The 16,341-nt window shown below is 38.1% G+C and overlaps 1 protein-coding gene across 13 annotated transcripts in view; it reads left to right on the top strand.

Annotated features, from left to right (window-relative positions):
• The window catches only part of MECOM (MDS1 and EVI1 complex locus), a 576,406-nt gene that overhangs the window by 548,098 nt on the left and 11,967 nt on the right, over positions 1 to 16,341 (top strand). For 10 of the 13 annotated variants that reach the window (XM_059686973.1, XM_059686974.1, XM_059686969.1 and 7 more), the window contains 4 exons: positions 4,368 to 4,394; positions 9,893 to 10,059; positions 11,127 to 11,204; positions 15,497 to 15,666. In XM_059686973.1, coding sequence (XP_059542956.1) covers positions 4,368 to 4,394; positions 9,893 to 10,059; positions 11,127 to 11,204; positions 15,497 to 15,666 — 442 coding nt within the window. The remainder of the gene's footprint in view (positions 1 to 4,367; positions 4,395 to 9,892; positions 10,060 to 11,126; positions 11,205 to 15,496; positions 15,667 to 16,341) is intronic. The other 3 variants (XM_059686972.1, XM_059686971.1, XM_059686981.1) reach the window with 1 other exon arrangement.

Raw genomic sequence — 16,341 nt, 5'->3', positions numbered from 1 at the left:
TAGGGCAGTGGCTCTCAACCTTCCTAGTGCCGCGACCCTTTAACACAGTTCCTCATGTTGTGATGACCCCCAATTTCATTGTTACAAATTGAACATAATTAAAGCATAGTGACTAATCACAAAAACAATATCCTATCTAATAAAAGAGAAAAATGGTAATTGGCGTACGACGATACCCTTTTCATTGGCTAATCAGGGCTATATGCAAATTAACTGCCAACTAAGATTGGCAGTTAACTGCCAACTAAGATTGGCAGTTAACTGCCAACAAGATGGTGGTTAATTTGCATATGTAGGCACAACGCAGGGAGGCGAAAGGGAAAGCAGGAAGAAGCCCCCTGCCACTGACAGTGATCAGAAACCCAGGGGGGAGCTAAGAGCTGGGGGGCAGGGCAAAGGTGGCCATGATCGGAGAATCAGGTGCCTTTGCCGCCCTGGCCAGTGATAGCAGGAAGTAGGGGTGGAGCCAGCGATGGGAGCTGGGCACAGTCGAAGCTGGAAGTCCCAGGAGCTAGGGGTCCCTTGCCTGGGCCTAAAGCAGAGCCCACAATCGCGGGGCCGCTGCAGCTGCGGGTCCCCGCTGCCCGAGCCGGACACCTCAGCCAGAGGCGTTAGGCCTGGGCAGGGGCGGAGCCTGCAACCACAGGGAGCTGGGGGTCCCCTGCCCAGGACTGACATGACACCTCTGCCAGAGGCCTCAGGCCTGGTCAAGGGGCCGACCCGGTGATTGGTGCTCGGAGGGTGATGAGGGTCAACTTCTCTGGCTGAGGCATCAGGCCTGGGTGGGGGGCGGAGCCGGGGATTGGGGGGATATGATGGTCCCCTTGCCCAGGCCTGAAGCCTGTGTCAGAGGCCTCAGGCCTGGGTGGGGGCCAGAGCCAGTGATCAGGGGGAGATGGGGGTCCCCTGTCCAAGCCTGACACCTCTGACGGAGGCGTCAGGCCTGGGCAAGGGGCCGATCAGGCGATCGGAGGGTGATGGGGGTCTACGCCTCTGGCCGAGGCGTCAGGCCTGGGCAAGGGGCCGATCCTGTGATTGGAGGGTGATGGGGGTCAACGCCTGAGGGCTCCCAGTATGTGAGAGGGGGCAGGCTGGGCTGAGGGACACTCCCCCCCCCCCACACACACACACCCAGTGCACGAATTTCGTGCACCGGGCCCCTAGTGTAATTATATATGTGTTTTCCAATGGTCTTAGGCGACCCCTGTGAAAGGGTCATTCGACCCCCAAAGGGGTCGTGACCCACAGGTTGAGAACCGCTGTTTTAGGGGAAACCTATAAATCTCTCTATATAAAAGGCTAAACGACCATCCGACCGGCTGGTAGGTTTGACACACACTGACCACCAGGGTACAGACACTCAACGCAGGAGCTTCCGAGCTGTGGTGACTTGGCAGTGGCAGTTCTCAGGTGATGCATCCCAAAACTAGAGAGGAGGAAGCCCGATTCCTTGCAGGGCCATGCGATTCCACCTTTGGCTGTGGGTTATGTTGTTGCTGGAGCACTGTCGGCCCCAAATCGAGTTTATTGCACAGTTGTTTTTGCGTTCCACACCCTGTATGACAGCAGCTTCGCAGAATGTCTTCTCGCACTCTGGGGCCCCTCGGGGGATGTCAGAGAGCCAGTTTTGGCCCAATCCCCACAGGCCAGGCCAAGGAACCCCACCTGCTGGAGGGACCCTGCTCACTCTGCAGATACCCTTCAAGCCACAGCGCCCCTTCCCCCCCAGGAATTCTAATTAATTTCCTTTCAATGTGCACAAATCCATACACTGGGCCACTAGTAGATATATAAATGCTTGGTAGTGGTATTTTATGGGAAAACCTGAAAATTACAATTTTTGTATGTTTTTGTATTTTACTTAACATGTCCCTTCACACAGTTTTTAATCAGTGCAAGGTGAATGCCATCATAAATATTTATTGAATTTTATTGAAAGATTATTAGGCCATCTTACTGCATTTGGAATAATAACACACATTTTTTAAAAATATATATTTATTGATTTTTTACAGAGAAGAAGGTAGAGGTATAGAGAGTTAGAAACATCTATGAGAGAGAAACACCGATCAGCTGCCTCCTGCACACCCCCAACTGGGGATGTGCCCGCAACCAAGGTACATGCCCTTGACCGGAATCAAACCTGGGACCCTTCAGTTTGCAGGCCGATGCTCTCTGCCCACTGAGCCAAACCAGTAAGGGCTATAATACACATGTTTAAAATTGTTGTCAAAATACCTAGAAGATATAGGTACATTAAAATTAAAAAACAAATACTGGTTATCATTTAACTAACTTCTTGGTTCAATGCTTAAAGAAGTATGTTTGCTCTATTGGGCCATTAGAGGACTATTTAGCCTTCTATTTTTTTAAAATATATTTTTGTTGATTTCACAGAGGAAGGTAGAGGGAGAGAAAGAGATAGGAACATCAATGATGAGAGAGAATCATTGATTGGCTGCCTCCTGCATGCCCTACACTGTGGACTGAGCCCACAACTTAGGCATGTGCCATGACCGGGAATTGAACTGTGATCTCCTAGTTCATAGGTCGATCCTCAACCACTGAGCCATGCAGGGTGGAATATTTTTTTCGTATAAATAAGTTAGTTTAATATAATAGAGAAATAAATACTGTAGAGATTCTTCCTAAGTAGTTGGAAATTATTTGTGAAGTCTTATTTGAGGTTATTTTTGAAAAGGAGATAGATACAGCTACAAGTAGGTGAGATAAAGGGAGTGATAATCCTGTGTGACTTTTGGAATGTCCTTTTCATTGATTTCTGTGTTGAGTACTTTACTCAGATTGGGAGCTCATTTGAATTGCCATTGGACAATAACATTATTGTACAACTGGCTATTATTCCTTGGTTTGATTTTCCTATATTTTTAATATTAGTAGCAAAGTATGCATTTTGCTTTCAGATGTTTGGCTTTGTGTGCACTTACAGGAGAGATTCTGATTTACTTCTACTTCTGAATTTTATTCATTTTTATTTTCTTTTGTATAAAGTGTCCCACTATTCTGTTACTGCATCCAAAAAAACTGAGAAAAAAAATAGTTTTTTTTCTAAGTTATCAATTATAAATTAATGTGAAATCACTTAAGTCTTCTGTCCTTCATCTTCTACTTTGCTTTCAACAAGTGTTTCTTATTTTTATATTACTTTTGTAATAAACATTTCATCCTTAAAAACTGTGCCTTCCTTATTAAATATTCTAAAACTTATCATAGCAAGACATACCCAGTTAAACCAGGCAAAATGATATATATATTTTTTTCTTATGCAGAACTTTTTTAAAAAATTAATCTTTATTGTTGAAATTATTACAGACATCCCTCTTTTTTCCTCCTATAGTTTCCCTCCACCTGGTTCCCACCCTGTCCCAGGCCCTCACCACACTATTGTCTGTGTCCATAGGTAATACATACATGCATATGAGATCTTTGTCTAATCTCTTCCCGACCCCCCCGCCCAGCCCCTTTCCCTCTGAGAATTGTCAATCTGTTCATCTCCATGCCCCAGATTCTATTCTATTCACCAGTTTATTCTGTTTATCAGATTTTTTATTCGTTTGATTTTTAGATTCAATTGTTGATAGGTATTTGTTGCCATTTTGTTGTTCATATTTTTTAGCTTTACTTTTTTCTTCTTCTTCCTCTTCTTAAAGAATACCCTTCAGCATTTCATATAATATTGGTTTGGTGGTAATGAACTCTTCTAGCTTCAAAATGATATTTTTAAGGGTATAACATTTGTGTTTTCTGGAAGAGCTTCTAAGTCCATCATGTTTTCTTCAGTGATTCTTGTCATAAATAACTAGACTGTTGTAGTTCTTTAAATTAAGGTGTTCTGACTACTGATGGTCTGAGTCCCATGCTAATAAAAGTCAATCAGTGTACTTCCAAGTACATAACTTTTTGTTAGTCAGTGATTTACATTTGAGTAAATATTTTGTTTTCTTTGTTATTAACATTGTAAAAATACAGGAGACTATATTTTTTCTTCAGGAAATTGCTATTTTTAGCTATTTAAGTAAAATTTAGGAATCTTGTTCTACAATGAGTAAAAAAAGATAAGTATCTGTTTTGCTATTTAAGAGTTGGTAGTAGACAGCATTTAGCTTTCTTGGGAAAAGAACATTCTAGTTTATAAATGATTCTAAAATTTAATTTACATAAATAGCGGAAACTCAGCAGTGTTATAAAATATTTATTTTTCATGTCCACAGCTTTTACTTAAGGTATAGTTACCCGATAAGCAAAATTACTAAGTTAGTATAAATGTTAATTTCTCAAAGGATAGATTTTGGTAAAGATACCGATACAGAAGTAATTTTTTGTTTTTGTTTCAATTTTGCTCCCAGTTCCAACTGCCTGATCAGAGAACTTGGGTAAGTTTCCTGCTTATATTTTTGACTAAAATAATGTAGCATTAAAAGGACAACTTATACTCTAAATTGCTTTACAGGCATAAAGAATTCTGAGCCCCTTTCTATTCAATGATATGGCTTCAGTAGATAGTTTTTCAACTTGTGAAGCTGTGAAATATTTTCCATTATAATTGGACATTTAGAATGCTCTAGGAAGTTTATCCTATAAATCTGACTCAGTCCACATAATTATACCTTGATGTAGAACTCTTTTTGAGCACCTGGGAGCATATTATTAGAAGAGGCTTTGAGATGGGTCACTAAGTGGAAACAACCATTATTTGGGGGAGCCCATATCTGCATGTTAAAAATGCTTTTGATAAAGGCTTCAAAAGCATAAAACATGAACTTATGTGTAGGCACAAGCTGACTTGGAAATACATCCATATATCCCAGGGCAGAACTTGGTTTTAACTATATGGAAAAAGAAGAATAAATGCTTAAAAACTATATCCAGCAACTGAATGGATCTTTTAGCATTGGGTCTCACTTCCTTAGCTTTTAGTTACATTTCCAGTCAGTTGTCAGTTAATAAACAATAAAGGGACAACTTTATTTTTATTCAAGAAAAATATAGTATTTATTTAGTTTTCACTCTCAAAGAAGCCTTGGGTCAATTGAAATGTATGTAAATGACACCGATTACAAAATTCCCTCTGCGTGTATGTGCTTTTGCTGTTTCATTTTCTTTGTTCACTCAAAATATTCTGATTTTTGAGGTATGGGTAAAATTTTGGAATGCAGTTCAATTTTTCTTTAGACACCACATAAAATTATATATAAATTATTTGAAGTTGGAGCACTTTAACACTTACTTATTTCCTCTATCTGATGTTGGTTTTCCTTTACCAGAAATTCCTCCTTTTTCTTTCTTTTATGGAATATGTGATGAATTATGATTTTTTCTCATCCTGATAGACTTTTAAGGATTACGTTCATTTATTTCAAAAGTATGAGGAGAGGGAGAGAGAGAAAGAAAGAGAGACATTAGGCAAAGTTGTATAGGTTTTTCTTTGATTACCCTGGCCTATATTTCCAGTATTCCTCATCTGCCTTTCCTGGCATGGGTAGGTCTTGAGTCTCAAGGTGCTTCGAGGTCCTCACTTTCTATGGTGGAGTATTACTTTCCAGTGGCTATATTGGTAGCTGCTTCAAGCATAAGGTGCTGTCCCCTACATAAATGGCCATGGTTCTACCAACTACTGAAGCCCATTTCAGATTTTAAGTTAGATTCCATTTGCTGATAATACAACAGTATAGTAACTGCCATTGTGGTTCTTTGAAAACACTCTCATTTCATTGGTTCATAGGTTTTCTTCAGAGCTGTGATTTAATATGTGTATTATAAAACATGGATATTAGTGGGAAATGTTAAATATACATGCTTTTACCTTTTAGTGGGAAAAAACTCTAAATAATCATGATTGCTGAATGTGATATATGAGTGACATAATGATAAAATATGAATATTTACTTCCCCCCCAAATGGCCATAATTTTGAGACTTCTCAAGATTATCAAGTGAACAAATATAGAAAACTACCAAATCTACAAACTTTCCCATCAGAAGTTATTTATGAAAAGTTAGTTATTTTATGATAAAGGCATGTGTACTCTAATTTGTGAAACATTAGGTCACATAATTTATGGTGCCATTGGACATATCATTTCTTTTAATCAGATTGTCACTTTAATAGTTTTAATGAGAAACTTCTTTATGTCATCAATTATTGGCTGCCAGATAACAATGTTAAGCTAAGTACTTAGGACCCAGTTGATGATATCTTGCCTGCTGAAATGTTTTGAAAAATACTGACTTTACTTGAATATAGCAACTTTTTTTTTCTAAAAATGAGGGAGTTGTATCTAAATATTAGTTTGCGTCAGTATAAAGTTAATAGCCTCTTGGGGACTGGAAGGGGGTGAAATGACTTCCTTTTCCTGACATCTGGCTGCAGATACCATCAACAGCTATTATACATATAAATAAAAATCTCTGTTCCATAAAAAAATCACTGTCGTTTACAGATCAGAGATTAGCCTATGACATTAATAGGGCATAGAGCAATACATTTCTAAAATATATGATCTATCTTTTCCTCCTTTAGTTTTCCCACTCTCCGCAAATTGCTTATTCATAGTAGTACACGTTGCCCTCTTCATTGGATTTTTCATAATTGAAAAGTAAATACTGTTCCATTTATCTCAATTCATCGTTTTTTTTTTTAACTTTAACATTTTTTTTTGTTTTTAAAATAATTCTTTATTCTTGAAAGTATTACGTATGTCCCCCTTTCCCCCCCATTAACTTCTCTAGCCCACCTCCACCCTTTGCCCCAGGCCTTCACTGCCCCATTGTCTGTGGCCAATTCATCTTTTAAAAATATCAAGTCAGACCTTATAAAAATGAATGTAAAAACTTACCACTTCTGTAAAATGGGTGTTATTTCAAGAGGAACATCCTATAAGTCAGACCTTATAGCCAAAGAAAGTGGGGGTGTTGACACATACGCTAAATAAAGCTCATCTAAATCCAACATCTTAATTTGAAATACTGACACTAGGGCTGAGGTTGGTCACAGAACTGCTAAACTACCCAACTGGCAAATGTTTAAGTTACTTCTATTGGTTCTAATGGGGAAATATATCCTTTTTAACTGAGGTCAAGTGCTATGAGAACAAATCTTATGAAGATGAAAGGAAGGATTCAGTGATGGCTTTTATGTTGCTCAATTGTAGCTAGCCAGACAGAAAGTGGTGGTGTGTTTATGTGTAGTGTTAATAGCTACCCTCAGCTCACTTCCCATCTTCTCTCCCATTTCCCCACTCCAATTTAATCCTCCTTCCTTTTGACACCAGAAGCCCAAGGTGGGGGTGGCTTATGCAGAGGCACTTGGGTAACCCCTATTATCTTTAAGAATGCCATTATTAGTCATCAAGCCCATAATATATTTTCTTGTTTCTTGATGGTTTTCCCAAATCAAAACAGTTTGAGGTAAAATAATCACAGTGATCTTTCTTCAAAAGGAACTATTAGCAGCTACTAAAGCAAGACACATTTCCCAACAGCCAATTGCTCTTAAATAACTTAAAGGACTTGTAGTTTATATGAGCTATAGATGAAAGCCGAGAATACTAATAGTCATGAGTAAGCTATTTTCCATATAAAAGGAAAAGTGTTTCTATAAGATGTATTGCCACAGGAATCTGAGTATGTCAGCAGGGCGGACACTCAAATGATTTAAAACCACTAGATAATGAAACTTTACTCACATATTAAATGTACATAAATAAAACATTTATAATCATCACCCATGCACTTTCTATTCTGCCCAATAAATATATGCGATCATGACCCTTACCCTGGCTTGTTACTGCTAATCAGCTTGAAGGCTAGAGGTCATTTTTCACTCAGACAATTTATTCCATGGAGGGTGGAATATCCAAATGATTTTCTACAAGGAACAATTAGAAGGAATAAATGCAAATAAATTAGTATCATAAAATATTTCTGGATTGATTTTTAATAAATAAAATCCTAAGTAATATGAAAATGCTAATGCTCTGGCTAGAGGGGGATAATGGCCAAATTCTTCAGGGACAGAGTTTCCACCAACCTCTCTGAGCAGCAGCATCATTCCGTATCTCTGCCCTGTGATCAGTACATGTCAAAATCCTTCATAGTGACAAATGTGCTGTCCGCTTGCATCTGTGGAGAATGTTTTAGCAGCTGAGTGATTATGAATCAAACCCCTGAGCTTACAGCCCCTACTGCCTCCCAATACGTTCACATTTGTCGTCTGACAAGTAAATGTATCTTGACTTTCCTCTGAGATTTTTTTGCACCGTGTTTGATGAAAGACATTTGGCAAATTGGCAGTGGAACCCTGTACGTTGCAATTTGTAGGAGTCCCAGCATGAAATGAGAGGGCAGGCTCCAGGATAAAGAGAAAAGAAACAGAGCTAACTACAACATGAATAGTCATTTGAAGAAGTGAGCATAAAATATTCCCTTTGTAAGAAGAGAATCATGTTCAGGACATTCTGTGAAGATTTTGCTCTATTTTAAGCAGTCAATGGTGTTCTGTCCAGGTGCATGTCCACGGAATGAATTATTTTTTTAATTTTCCTTTTGAGTAGGAAGTCTTGCTGTTTATTTTTAACCTGAGCTTATAAATTAGGCCTCCAGCTCTGTCCTGCCATCTCATCAGCAAAAGAATCATCCTCTTGGGTTGAACAGTTGCTTGACTGTGCAGTTGTTACCATTTTTAATCCTTGCTTGGAGCCTTCTGGTCTACCACCCCAGTTCTTTGAGAAACATACAGAGTGCATATAGAGTGCAAACACCTTTTTAACAGCTCTCTGAGCTCTCCAGTGGCATAGTGCCCTGAGAACCAAATAAATAATGGGAGAGTTGATTTAACAAGACGGCCTGAGAGTTTGCTTTTTCTGCTTAAAAATTCAGTAGTAAGCAGCTTCCAAATAAAATCTAAGCACTGAGGAAACTCAACATTTTGAGAGTGTTGAAAGAAAGGGGATAGTCCCACTAACTGTGGACGTTAAGGATCAAGTCACTTTAAAAGTCAGTGCCACCCTCTGATTGTGACTGTTTCAAATACATATGCAGGTGGACAAAAACTTGAAGATTATAAGCAACATAAGTTAGATTGTTTGAGGGGAAGAATTAGGCAGTGTAGATTTCTTCCAAGAATACTTCTCTAAGAATGTGATTATACTAATTACTCCCCTTATAATACCCATGCCAAGTTATGTAATATGAAGCTATAATATTATGAACTGTCCTTCCCACTCAGTCTTTGTCCAAAACAAATGAATATGTCATCAAAATTCTTTGTATATGATCCCATTTAAAATGTAGTATTCCAGATATTAATAAACATCGTCTTAGGCAAAACACCTCTTACCCATTTAATTTTTCTTTCTGAGTTAGACACATTTGGCTTAAGCTGTAACTTTGAAACACTTGATGTTTTTCATGCTGTGAGTTCTTTTCATGGGACTCCATGCTTCCTATGGTTTTTATTAACTAGAAAGGCCTACAGGACCTTTCCCTATAATTTCCAGTTTACTGTCGGTATCCATAACATGATACCAATGCTCTCACTTAATTTAATAAAAATCTAATTCAGCTTTATTATCTCTCATATATTTCATTGCTCAATTGTACATCAGATTATTATAAAATGCTCTCACCAAGGTCCTATGAAAAGGGATACCCAGCATTTTATGGGCTTTATAACCTTTATTATTTCCAAAATCAATAAATTCTCTTACTGTTTGTTTAATATTGGGACACTATGACCTCTCTCTCTACAGACCTTTTCATTCAGCAGATTTGATGCTTCCTTTTAATTAATGATGCTCGTGGTTTGCTAGGGATTATTACAGAAGAAAAGGCGTCAGATGGGTCCTTCATGGTTTCGTGCTTTTGCTTTTCAGATGTCAGCTATTGAAAACATGGCGGAGAAGCTGGAGAGCTTCAGCGCCCTGAAACCTGAGGCCAGTGAACTTCTACAGTCAGTTCCGTCCATGTTCAACTTCAGAGCGCCTCCCAACGCCCTGCCGGAGAACCTCCTGAGGAAAGGCAAGGAGCGCTATACCTGCAGGTAACTGCCAAGTTCATTATGACTGCCTTTCCAAAAATCTCCCCTCTGATTTCAAAGGCCCTGCTGTTTGTTTTGGAAATTATTCTTGATTGGATGATTAATCGCGACCATGATAGATCTCGAGCACTTCAAAGTACCCTTTATTTAGTGAGATATAAAAGTAGTGGTTTTTAAAAAATTATTATTAAATGAGAATTTTAACACAGGCCATTTGGTTGTGATAAATGAGGTTGGAAGCAGTCCAAATACTATCTACTTGTTTCACTTTGATATTTATGAATTTTCTTTCACAGTTAATTATTTTCATCCCGAAGTATACTACTACTGTCCTCAAGCATACATTTATTAATTGTCGTGGCATTGAAAAATAAGGCCATTAATGAAGGACGAATAAGGTCGATAAGTGAAGAAAGCTAGTTAATAAGTTTCTTGTTACTCATCAAGCTTGTTTTTTGTTTCTTTTTTAAAAAAATAAATTACGCTTATAATTTCTACATTGTCTTCAGAAATTTGTGGCATCTGACTCAGGCAAATCAATTTATCTGCTCTTTGGAAAATATGTCACTCTGTTTCCAGAAAAGATTTTCCAGGGACATACCTTGATGGATGAGGTCTTAGAATCTTGTCTGCTCTGATACCACTCAATGTATCGAGAGTTGTCACTGTGGCTAACATGGAAAATGAGTTGAAACATTTGAAATCTGTTTACATCAACCCAGAATCACAGACTCTTGTCATTTTTTTATCCCCTTGTCTGGCTCAGTTTCATGAATATAAAGATACAAAGTTAATAAAAGAGGCGTATGGGGGTCATCAAAACGAAAGTCTATTTTCATAAACTGCTTGTTTATGCATCACCAAATTCAACCAGATCTCGTAACGGCAGCCTTCGTTTGTAGAGTTATTTATATCTTTAGAATGGCTTTATTGCAAATTTTAAATACCAAAGACATGTGAGTTCCATGCAGGATTAATTAAATCGGGAATAAGCATCTGGCTTCTACGCGGCTTGAGTGAAACAAAGTCAATTGTACTGACTTTCTCTTATAAACATCTTTTCATAACAGATACTGTGGCAAGATTTTTCCAAGGTCTGCGAACCTAACACGGCACTTGAGAACCCACACAGGAGAGCAGCCTTACAGGTTTGACAATGATTTTTACTAAATATCTTGATAAATATTGTAGTAATTAAAGTGGGCGCATTTCCACAATTTTAAAGGAAACTACTTTGAGACATAGCTGAATGTATGTCTGTTTAATTTTGAGTCAAAGAAGAATTAATTAATGGCTAGGGTGAAAATTAGAAGCGTCCTAATTTATTTAATCAAAACTTCTTATATCTCAGTTTAAAAGTTCTAGCAATATCTATTACAGATATGTGTTTAAGAAATGTTGGTCATTTAAAAATTATTTTAGTTCTCTCTTTTCTCAATAATTAGTGCTATTTAATTAAAAATAATTACAGTGTTACAGCCTCTTTTTTCAAACCTAAGTCTCAGCTGGGAGTTAACAACTGGGATATTACTTCGCTTTCCCAGTAGAGTTGAGTTAATGTCCACAGGTCTCACTAGGGGGTTGAAAGAATGAACCTTAAACCTGGAAGGAAAAAAAAATGTGGAACTAGGGGTCGAACAAGTAAAATAAAACATATTATAGGAAGAGGGGCAATTCCACCAACAATTTCTAAAGTACCTCTTAGTTTATTCTGTTAAATGTCAAGATCAGCCACAAGACATATGAGCACATATCTAATTTTAATATTATTGTTTACTAAAGAATGAAAGTAATCAGTATTCTCCCTTCCAGTTTTAAAATATAACCTACATTATTTACTATGCAATGCTTTGCACATAGTATTAGGTACTCATAAATATTTCTTCAAAGAATGAATGTTGTTTATCTTTAGTGATAGTGTAATTTCATTCTGCTTTGAAATTCTTATGCATTGCATATGTGTACAATTATTTTTGTCTGAATGCTCACTTTTTCCATTAAAAATAAATTATTTATTAGGTTTCAAAGTCTTTTTACATGCAAAGAATAAAAGAAATGGGCAGACCAATGCTTATTTGAAGATAATGGAAATTTAAGGAGAAAACTAGAGGGACTTAAGCAGAAATTAATGAAGTGTTTTCTGAGATTCTTTGCTTTCCTACATGTTTTATAAATGACTAATCATAAGTAATATTTACATTTTATATGTGATAGAATACACTTGATATAATAGGTCTCAGAGATGTATATAAATGTAAATTGTTAAATACTTTCCTTTTTGGAAAAAAAATTTTAGATTTCCAGAAATTGTACTTAAGCAAAAGATGTCCACACTTAAATTTTGTTATGGCCAAGGGTCTCATAAGCAACTATGATATTACTAGAGGCCTGGTGCATGGAATTCATGCACTCGAGGGAGTGGGGAGTCCCTCAGCCCAGCCTGTACCCTTTCACAGTCTGGGAGCCCTGTGATCGATCATTCCAAAGAGGTAGGCCCTGCCCACCTGGCAAGGGCTCTGCAATGGCCCCCCCCCCCCCCCCCCCCGCAGAGGGAGGCACCGCCCACCCGCCGCAGAGCTGCTGCTGGGAAGCCTGGGCCTCCCTCTTTGGGGCAATCCATCGCAGGGCTCTGCCATGGATCGTCCCAAAGAGGTAGGCCCTGCCCACCTGATCGGGACTCCACGATGGATCGCCCCCACAGAGGGAGGCCTCATCCACCCACTGCCATCTGCTGGTCAGTGGCCCGGCCTTCCCTTTTTGGAGCAATTGTGGAGCCCCCCGATTGATCAATCACCCTGCTGGCTAGTGGCCTGGGCCTCCCTCTGCAGGGTAATCGTGGGGCAATGGCCAGGCCCCCAACCAATTGCATTGCACCCACCTTGGCTGGCCTGGTGCCAGTGGGTGTCATAACATGGTCATCTGGAAGGTCATCTGGACGGTCGTTCTGCTGTTCGGTCATTCGGTCGATTTACATATTACACTTTTATTATTATAGATGCTTATTTTACTCCTTCTTTATACCTTAATTCAGTGGTGTTATTCCATCTCAAATATGGGGCTATTATTGTCTGTGTATTTTTAAAAACACAAACCAAAATATGTGCATAGCTAGAGATCTTAATTAATTATTTACCCAGCTCCTCTGTTTAACAAGTGAACAGATTCAGATCCACGGATGCTAATTGCTTTCTATAAAGTCAGGTGTTGATAGATCCAGAATTAAAACCCAGGCCTGGAGCTCTCACGTCAGGTTTATATCTCATGCTTGACCCCAAAGGCTCTCGTGACCCTGTTTACATACAAATTCTCACTAGTTTATTGCTTATGATTGTGCTATGTGTTTATTCATTTTAAGTATTTCTGAAGCTTACGCTTTTAACCACCTACTAATTAATTTGAGGAGAATGGAATGATTTTTTAAAATTTTTTATTTAAGAGCACTCAACCTTTTGGCCAAGACATTAACAAAGGAAAGATACAAAGTAACAGATAATTATTATCCTTATTGGCCAATTTTATTTATATTAGAGTGGATGATGTTTATTAAATTTGGAAAAGCCCCTTTTCATACAGGCAGAAAGTTGGAAGCATGTCAATGACAAAATCTCTCTTCCTTACAATTTGTGTAGAAACTGTTCTGGTGGAAAGTTTTCTAAAGTGTTTTTCTAAAGTGTTTTATGGGAAGATACGTTTTCTCTCTCAGTATTTCCCAGGTTGTTCTGCTTAGCATACAACACAGTTGTGCTCATTGTACCATGGCTGTCAACTTCAGTGAGCCCAGGAAGTTGACTATTATGGAGAAGGCCAAGACTCTCTCTCTCTCTCTCTCTCTCTCTCTCTCTCTATATATATATATATATATATATATATATACACACACACACATATGGGGGGCAAAAGTAAGTTTACAGTTGTGAGTTCGTGAAACAGGGTTTATTCTTGTATAATTATTTATTAATTATTGTATTATTTTCCATACGAACAACTATAAACCTACTTTTGCCCCATCCTGTGTGTGTGTGTGTATGTATATATATATTTTTTTCTTTTCAAAAACAGAGGCTAAAATATTACAACTACTATCAACGTGGGGTTTCACACACTTTTAAATTAATATTATAAGTGGGGAAAGTTAAGGAACCTCATGATGCCAGAATAGTTTCTTAAAGGGGAAAATTAAATCAGTCCTTGAGTTGGTTTATTGATACTATGCCAAAGTAACTAGTTTAACAGATTTCTTTTCCCCACTGAGCTAACGAGACTTCTGGCATCACCTAGAGACAGCCGTAGAAGCCCAAACACTTGGCGTGGAATGGGGTGATTTTTGATGGAGAGCACTTGAGCCACTGAGTCTGCATTCAGAAGTGGGAGGAGAAGGGCCCTTCACACATGGAAGAATGAGTGAAGAAATTTCTGGCTGCTAAGTTAAAAATTTTCGCTTAAAAGTTATCTGGAGAAACTTGGTATTTTTCTTTCAAGCAGTATATATACAAAAAAATACAAAATGCATAATGTAATCTCTACTTTAACATGCTAGAGAATACCCCATAAATTACCACTTGTTTTCCTCAACCATAAGAGCTGGGTGGGAGAGGGATTGCATTTTCATTTTGTGTCTAAAGGAAAACTTCCAAATATTAGCTAACTAATAATAAGTGCTTTCCTGAAAAACTGACCTGGTTCAGAACGGCTACAGACACTTTAACAAAAATAGAAATGGAAAATTGAGGGAGTGGAGAGGGGAGGTGAGTGAAGGGAGGCTTTTTTATTTTTATTCCAAAAGGAGGATGTAGTGGCACTCTTACTTTCTTTTGTAAGTTTAAAAATTAATAGAGTAAAGGATTTGGGGGATCTTAATCACTACAGATTATAAAAATCAGTATCTTTGGTATCAGACTAAACTATTCACATTTTTTCAGTTTTAAAAGTTTGGAAAGTTTATTGCTATTTTGGAGAAGATAAACGAATTTCCTTTAGGATTAGCAAGTGAGAAAGTGAATTGACTAAGAAATTATTTAATTAAACTGACTTTTTTTTAAATAAAAAATGATCTTTTCACTTTATTTGCAGAATTTGTGGATTTGCTACATGTTTGTTTGAAAATGATTGAATTGTTCTCAGAGAAAAGTAAAACAATACTGCTAGTTCTTAATGTTCTTAATTTTACGAGGTTTATTTTAAATATTAGAACTGATTACGTTAGTAAATTTAGGATCCATCAAATCACCAATGTTTTTATTATCGTTTTTCATAAAGTCATGAGAATCTTTAAAGCAATCAGTCTATTGGAATTGAAAAGTTGACTGTGTGAACGGTGTTCTTGCTTGTGCCGTTTCTCCAAAATGTTGTTTTCTAGGTGATAATTCTGGATATTGGGGTTACTGTTCTTGAGAAATATCTTTTGATTTGCCTGCCAACATTTTCTGTGTTTATTTTTCAGGTGCAAATACTGTGACAGATCCTTTAGCATATCTTCTAACTTGCAGCGGCATGTTCGCAACATCCACAATAAGGAGAAGCCCTTTAAGTGTCATTTATGTGATAGGTGTTTTGGTCAACAAACCAACTTAGACAGACACCTAAAGAAACATGAGAATGGGAACATGTCTGGTAGGTAATCAGTTGTGTTGTGAGGAGACAATGGCTTTTTTAAAATGTGAAATGTTTAATCTCGCTTCTCTCATTCCACATGGACTCTAGAATCAGATTCTGCTGGAAAAATTTGCAGCATGTTTTCCTGGAGATTTTAGGATGATGTGATCGTTGAATAATATAAACTCAGAGCCTTGTTTGAATGATCTTTTCTTCTCCCGGATTCATCTCAGTGGGCAGTCTCCAAGAGAAGCATGACTCAGACTCTCAGGAGACTTAGAAATCAAGATTTCCTGAATTGCAGGGAACAATCTTTCCACCTATTGGCACAGACTGTGCCCCGGGAGTGTAGGATTTCCGGAGTGCAGCACCAGAACACCACGTTCTGAATATTGACCAGAAACCCGTGGCTGCTTTTGCAGCAGTTCTGGAGCTGGGAGAACCTCTGCTGGGTAACTTTGTTAGAGATCAGTGATAGGAGATTGTGGACACGATCAGAGTCACCCATAACAAATGACAGTGGTATGTGGTTTTGGTCACAAATTCTGATGTAGAATTAAGTTAAACGTGGCAAAAAAAACCCCCAAAAAACAACAAAAAACCCCACACACAAAGCACACACAAAAAACTTCCCTTAGCCCAGACCTGTCAGCACATAGCAGAAGAGATGGTGGGTTTTCTTGCCTTTGGATT

This window comes from Myotis daubentonii, chromosome 3, assembly GCF_963259705.1.
Source record: "Myotis daubentonii chromosome 3, mMyoDau2.1, whole genome shotgun sequence".
NCBI classification, from domain to species: domain Eukaryota; kingdom Metazoa; phylum Chordata; class Mammalia; order Chiroptera; family Vespertilionidae; genus Myotis; species Myotis daubentonii.
Note: the sequence above shows the minus strand (reverse complement) of the source record. Positions and strands in the feature narration are given on the sequence as shown.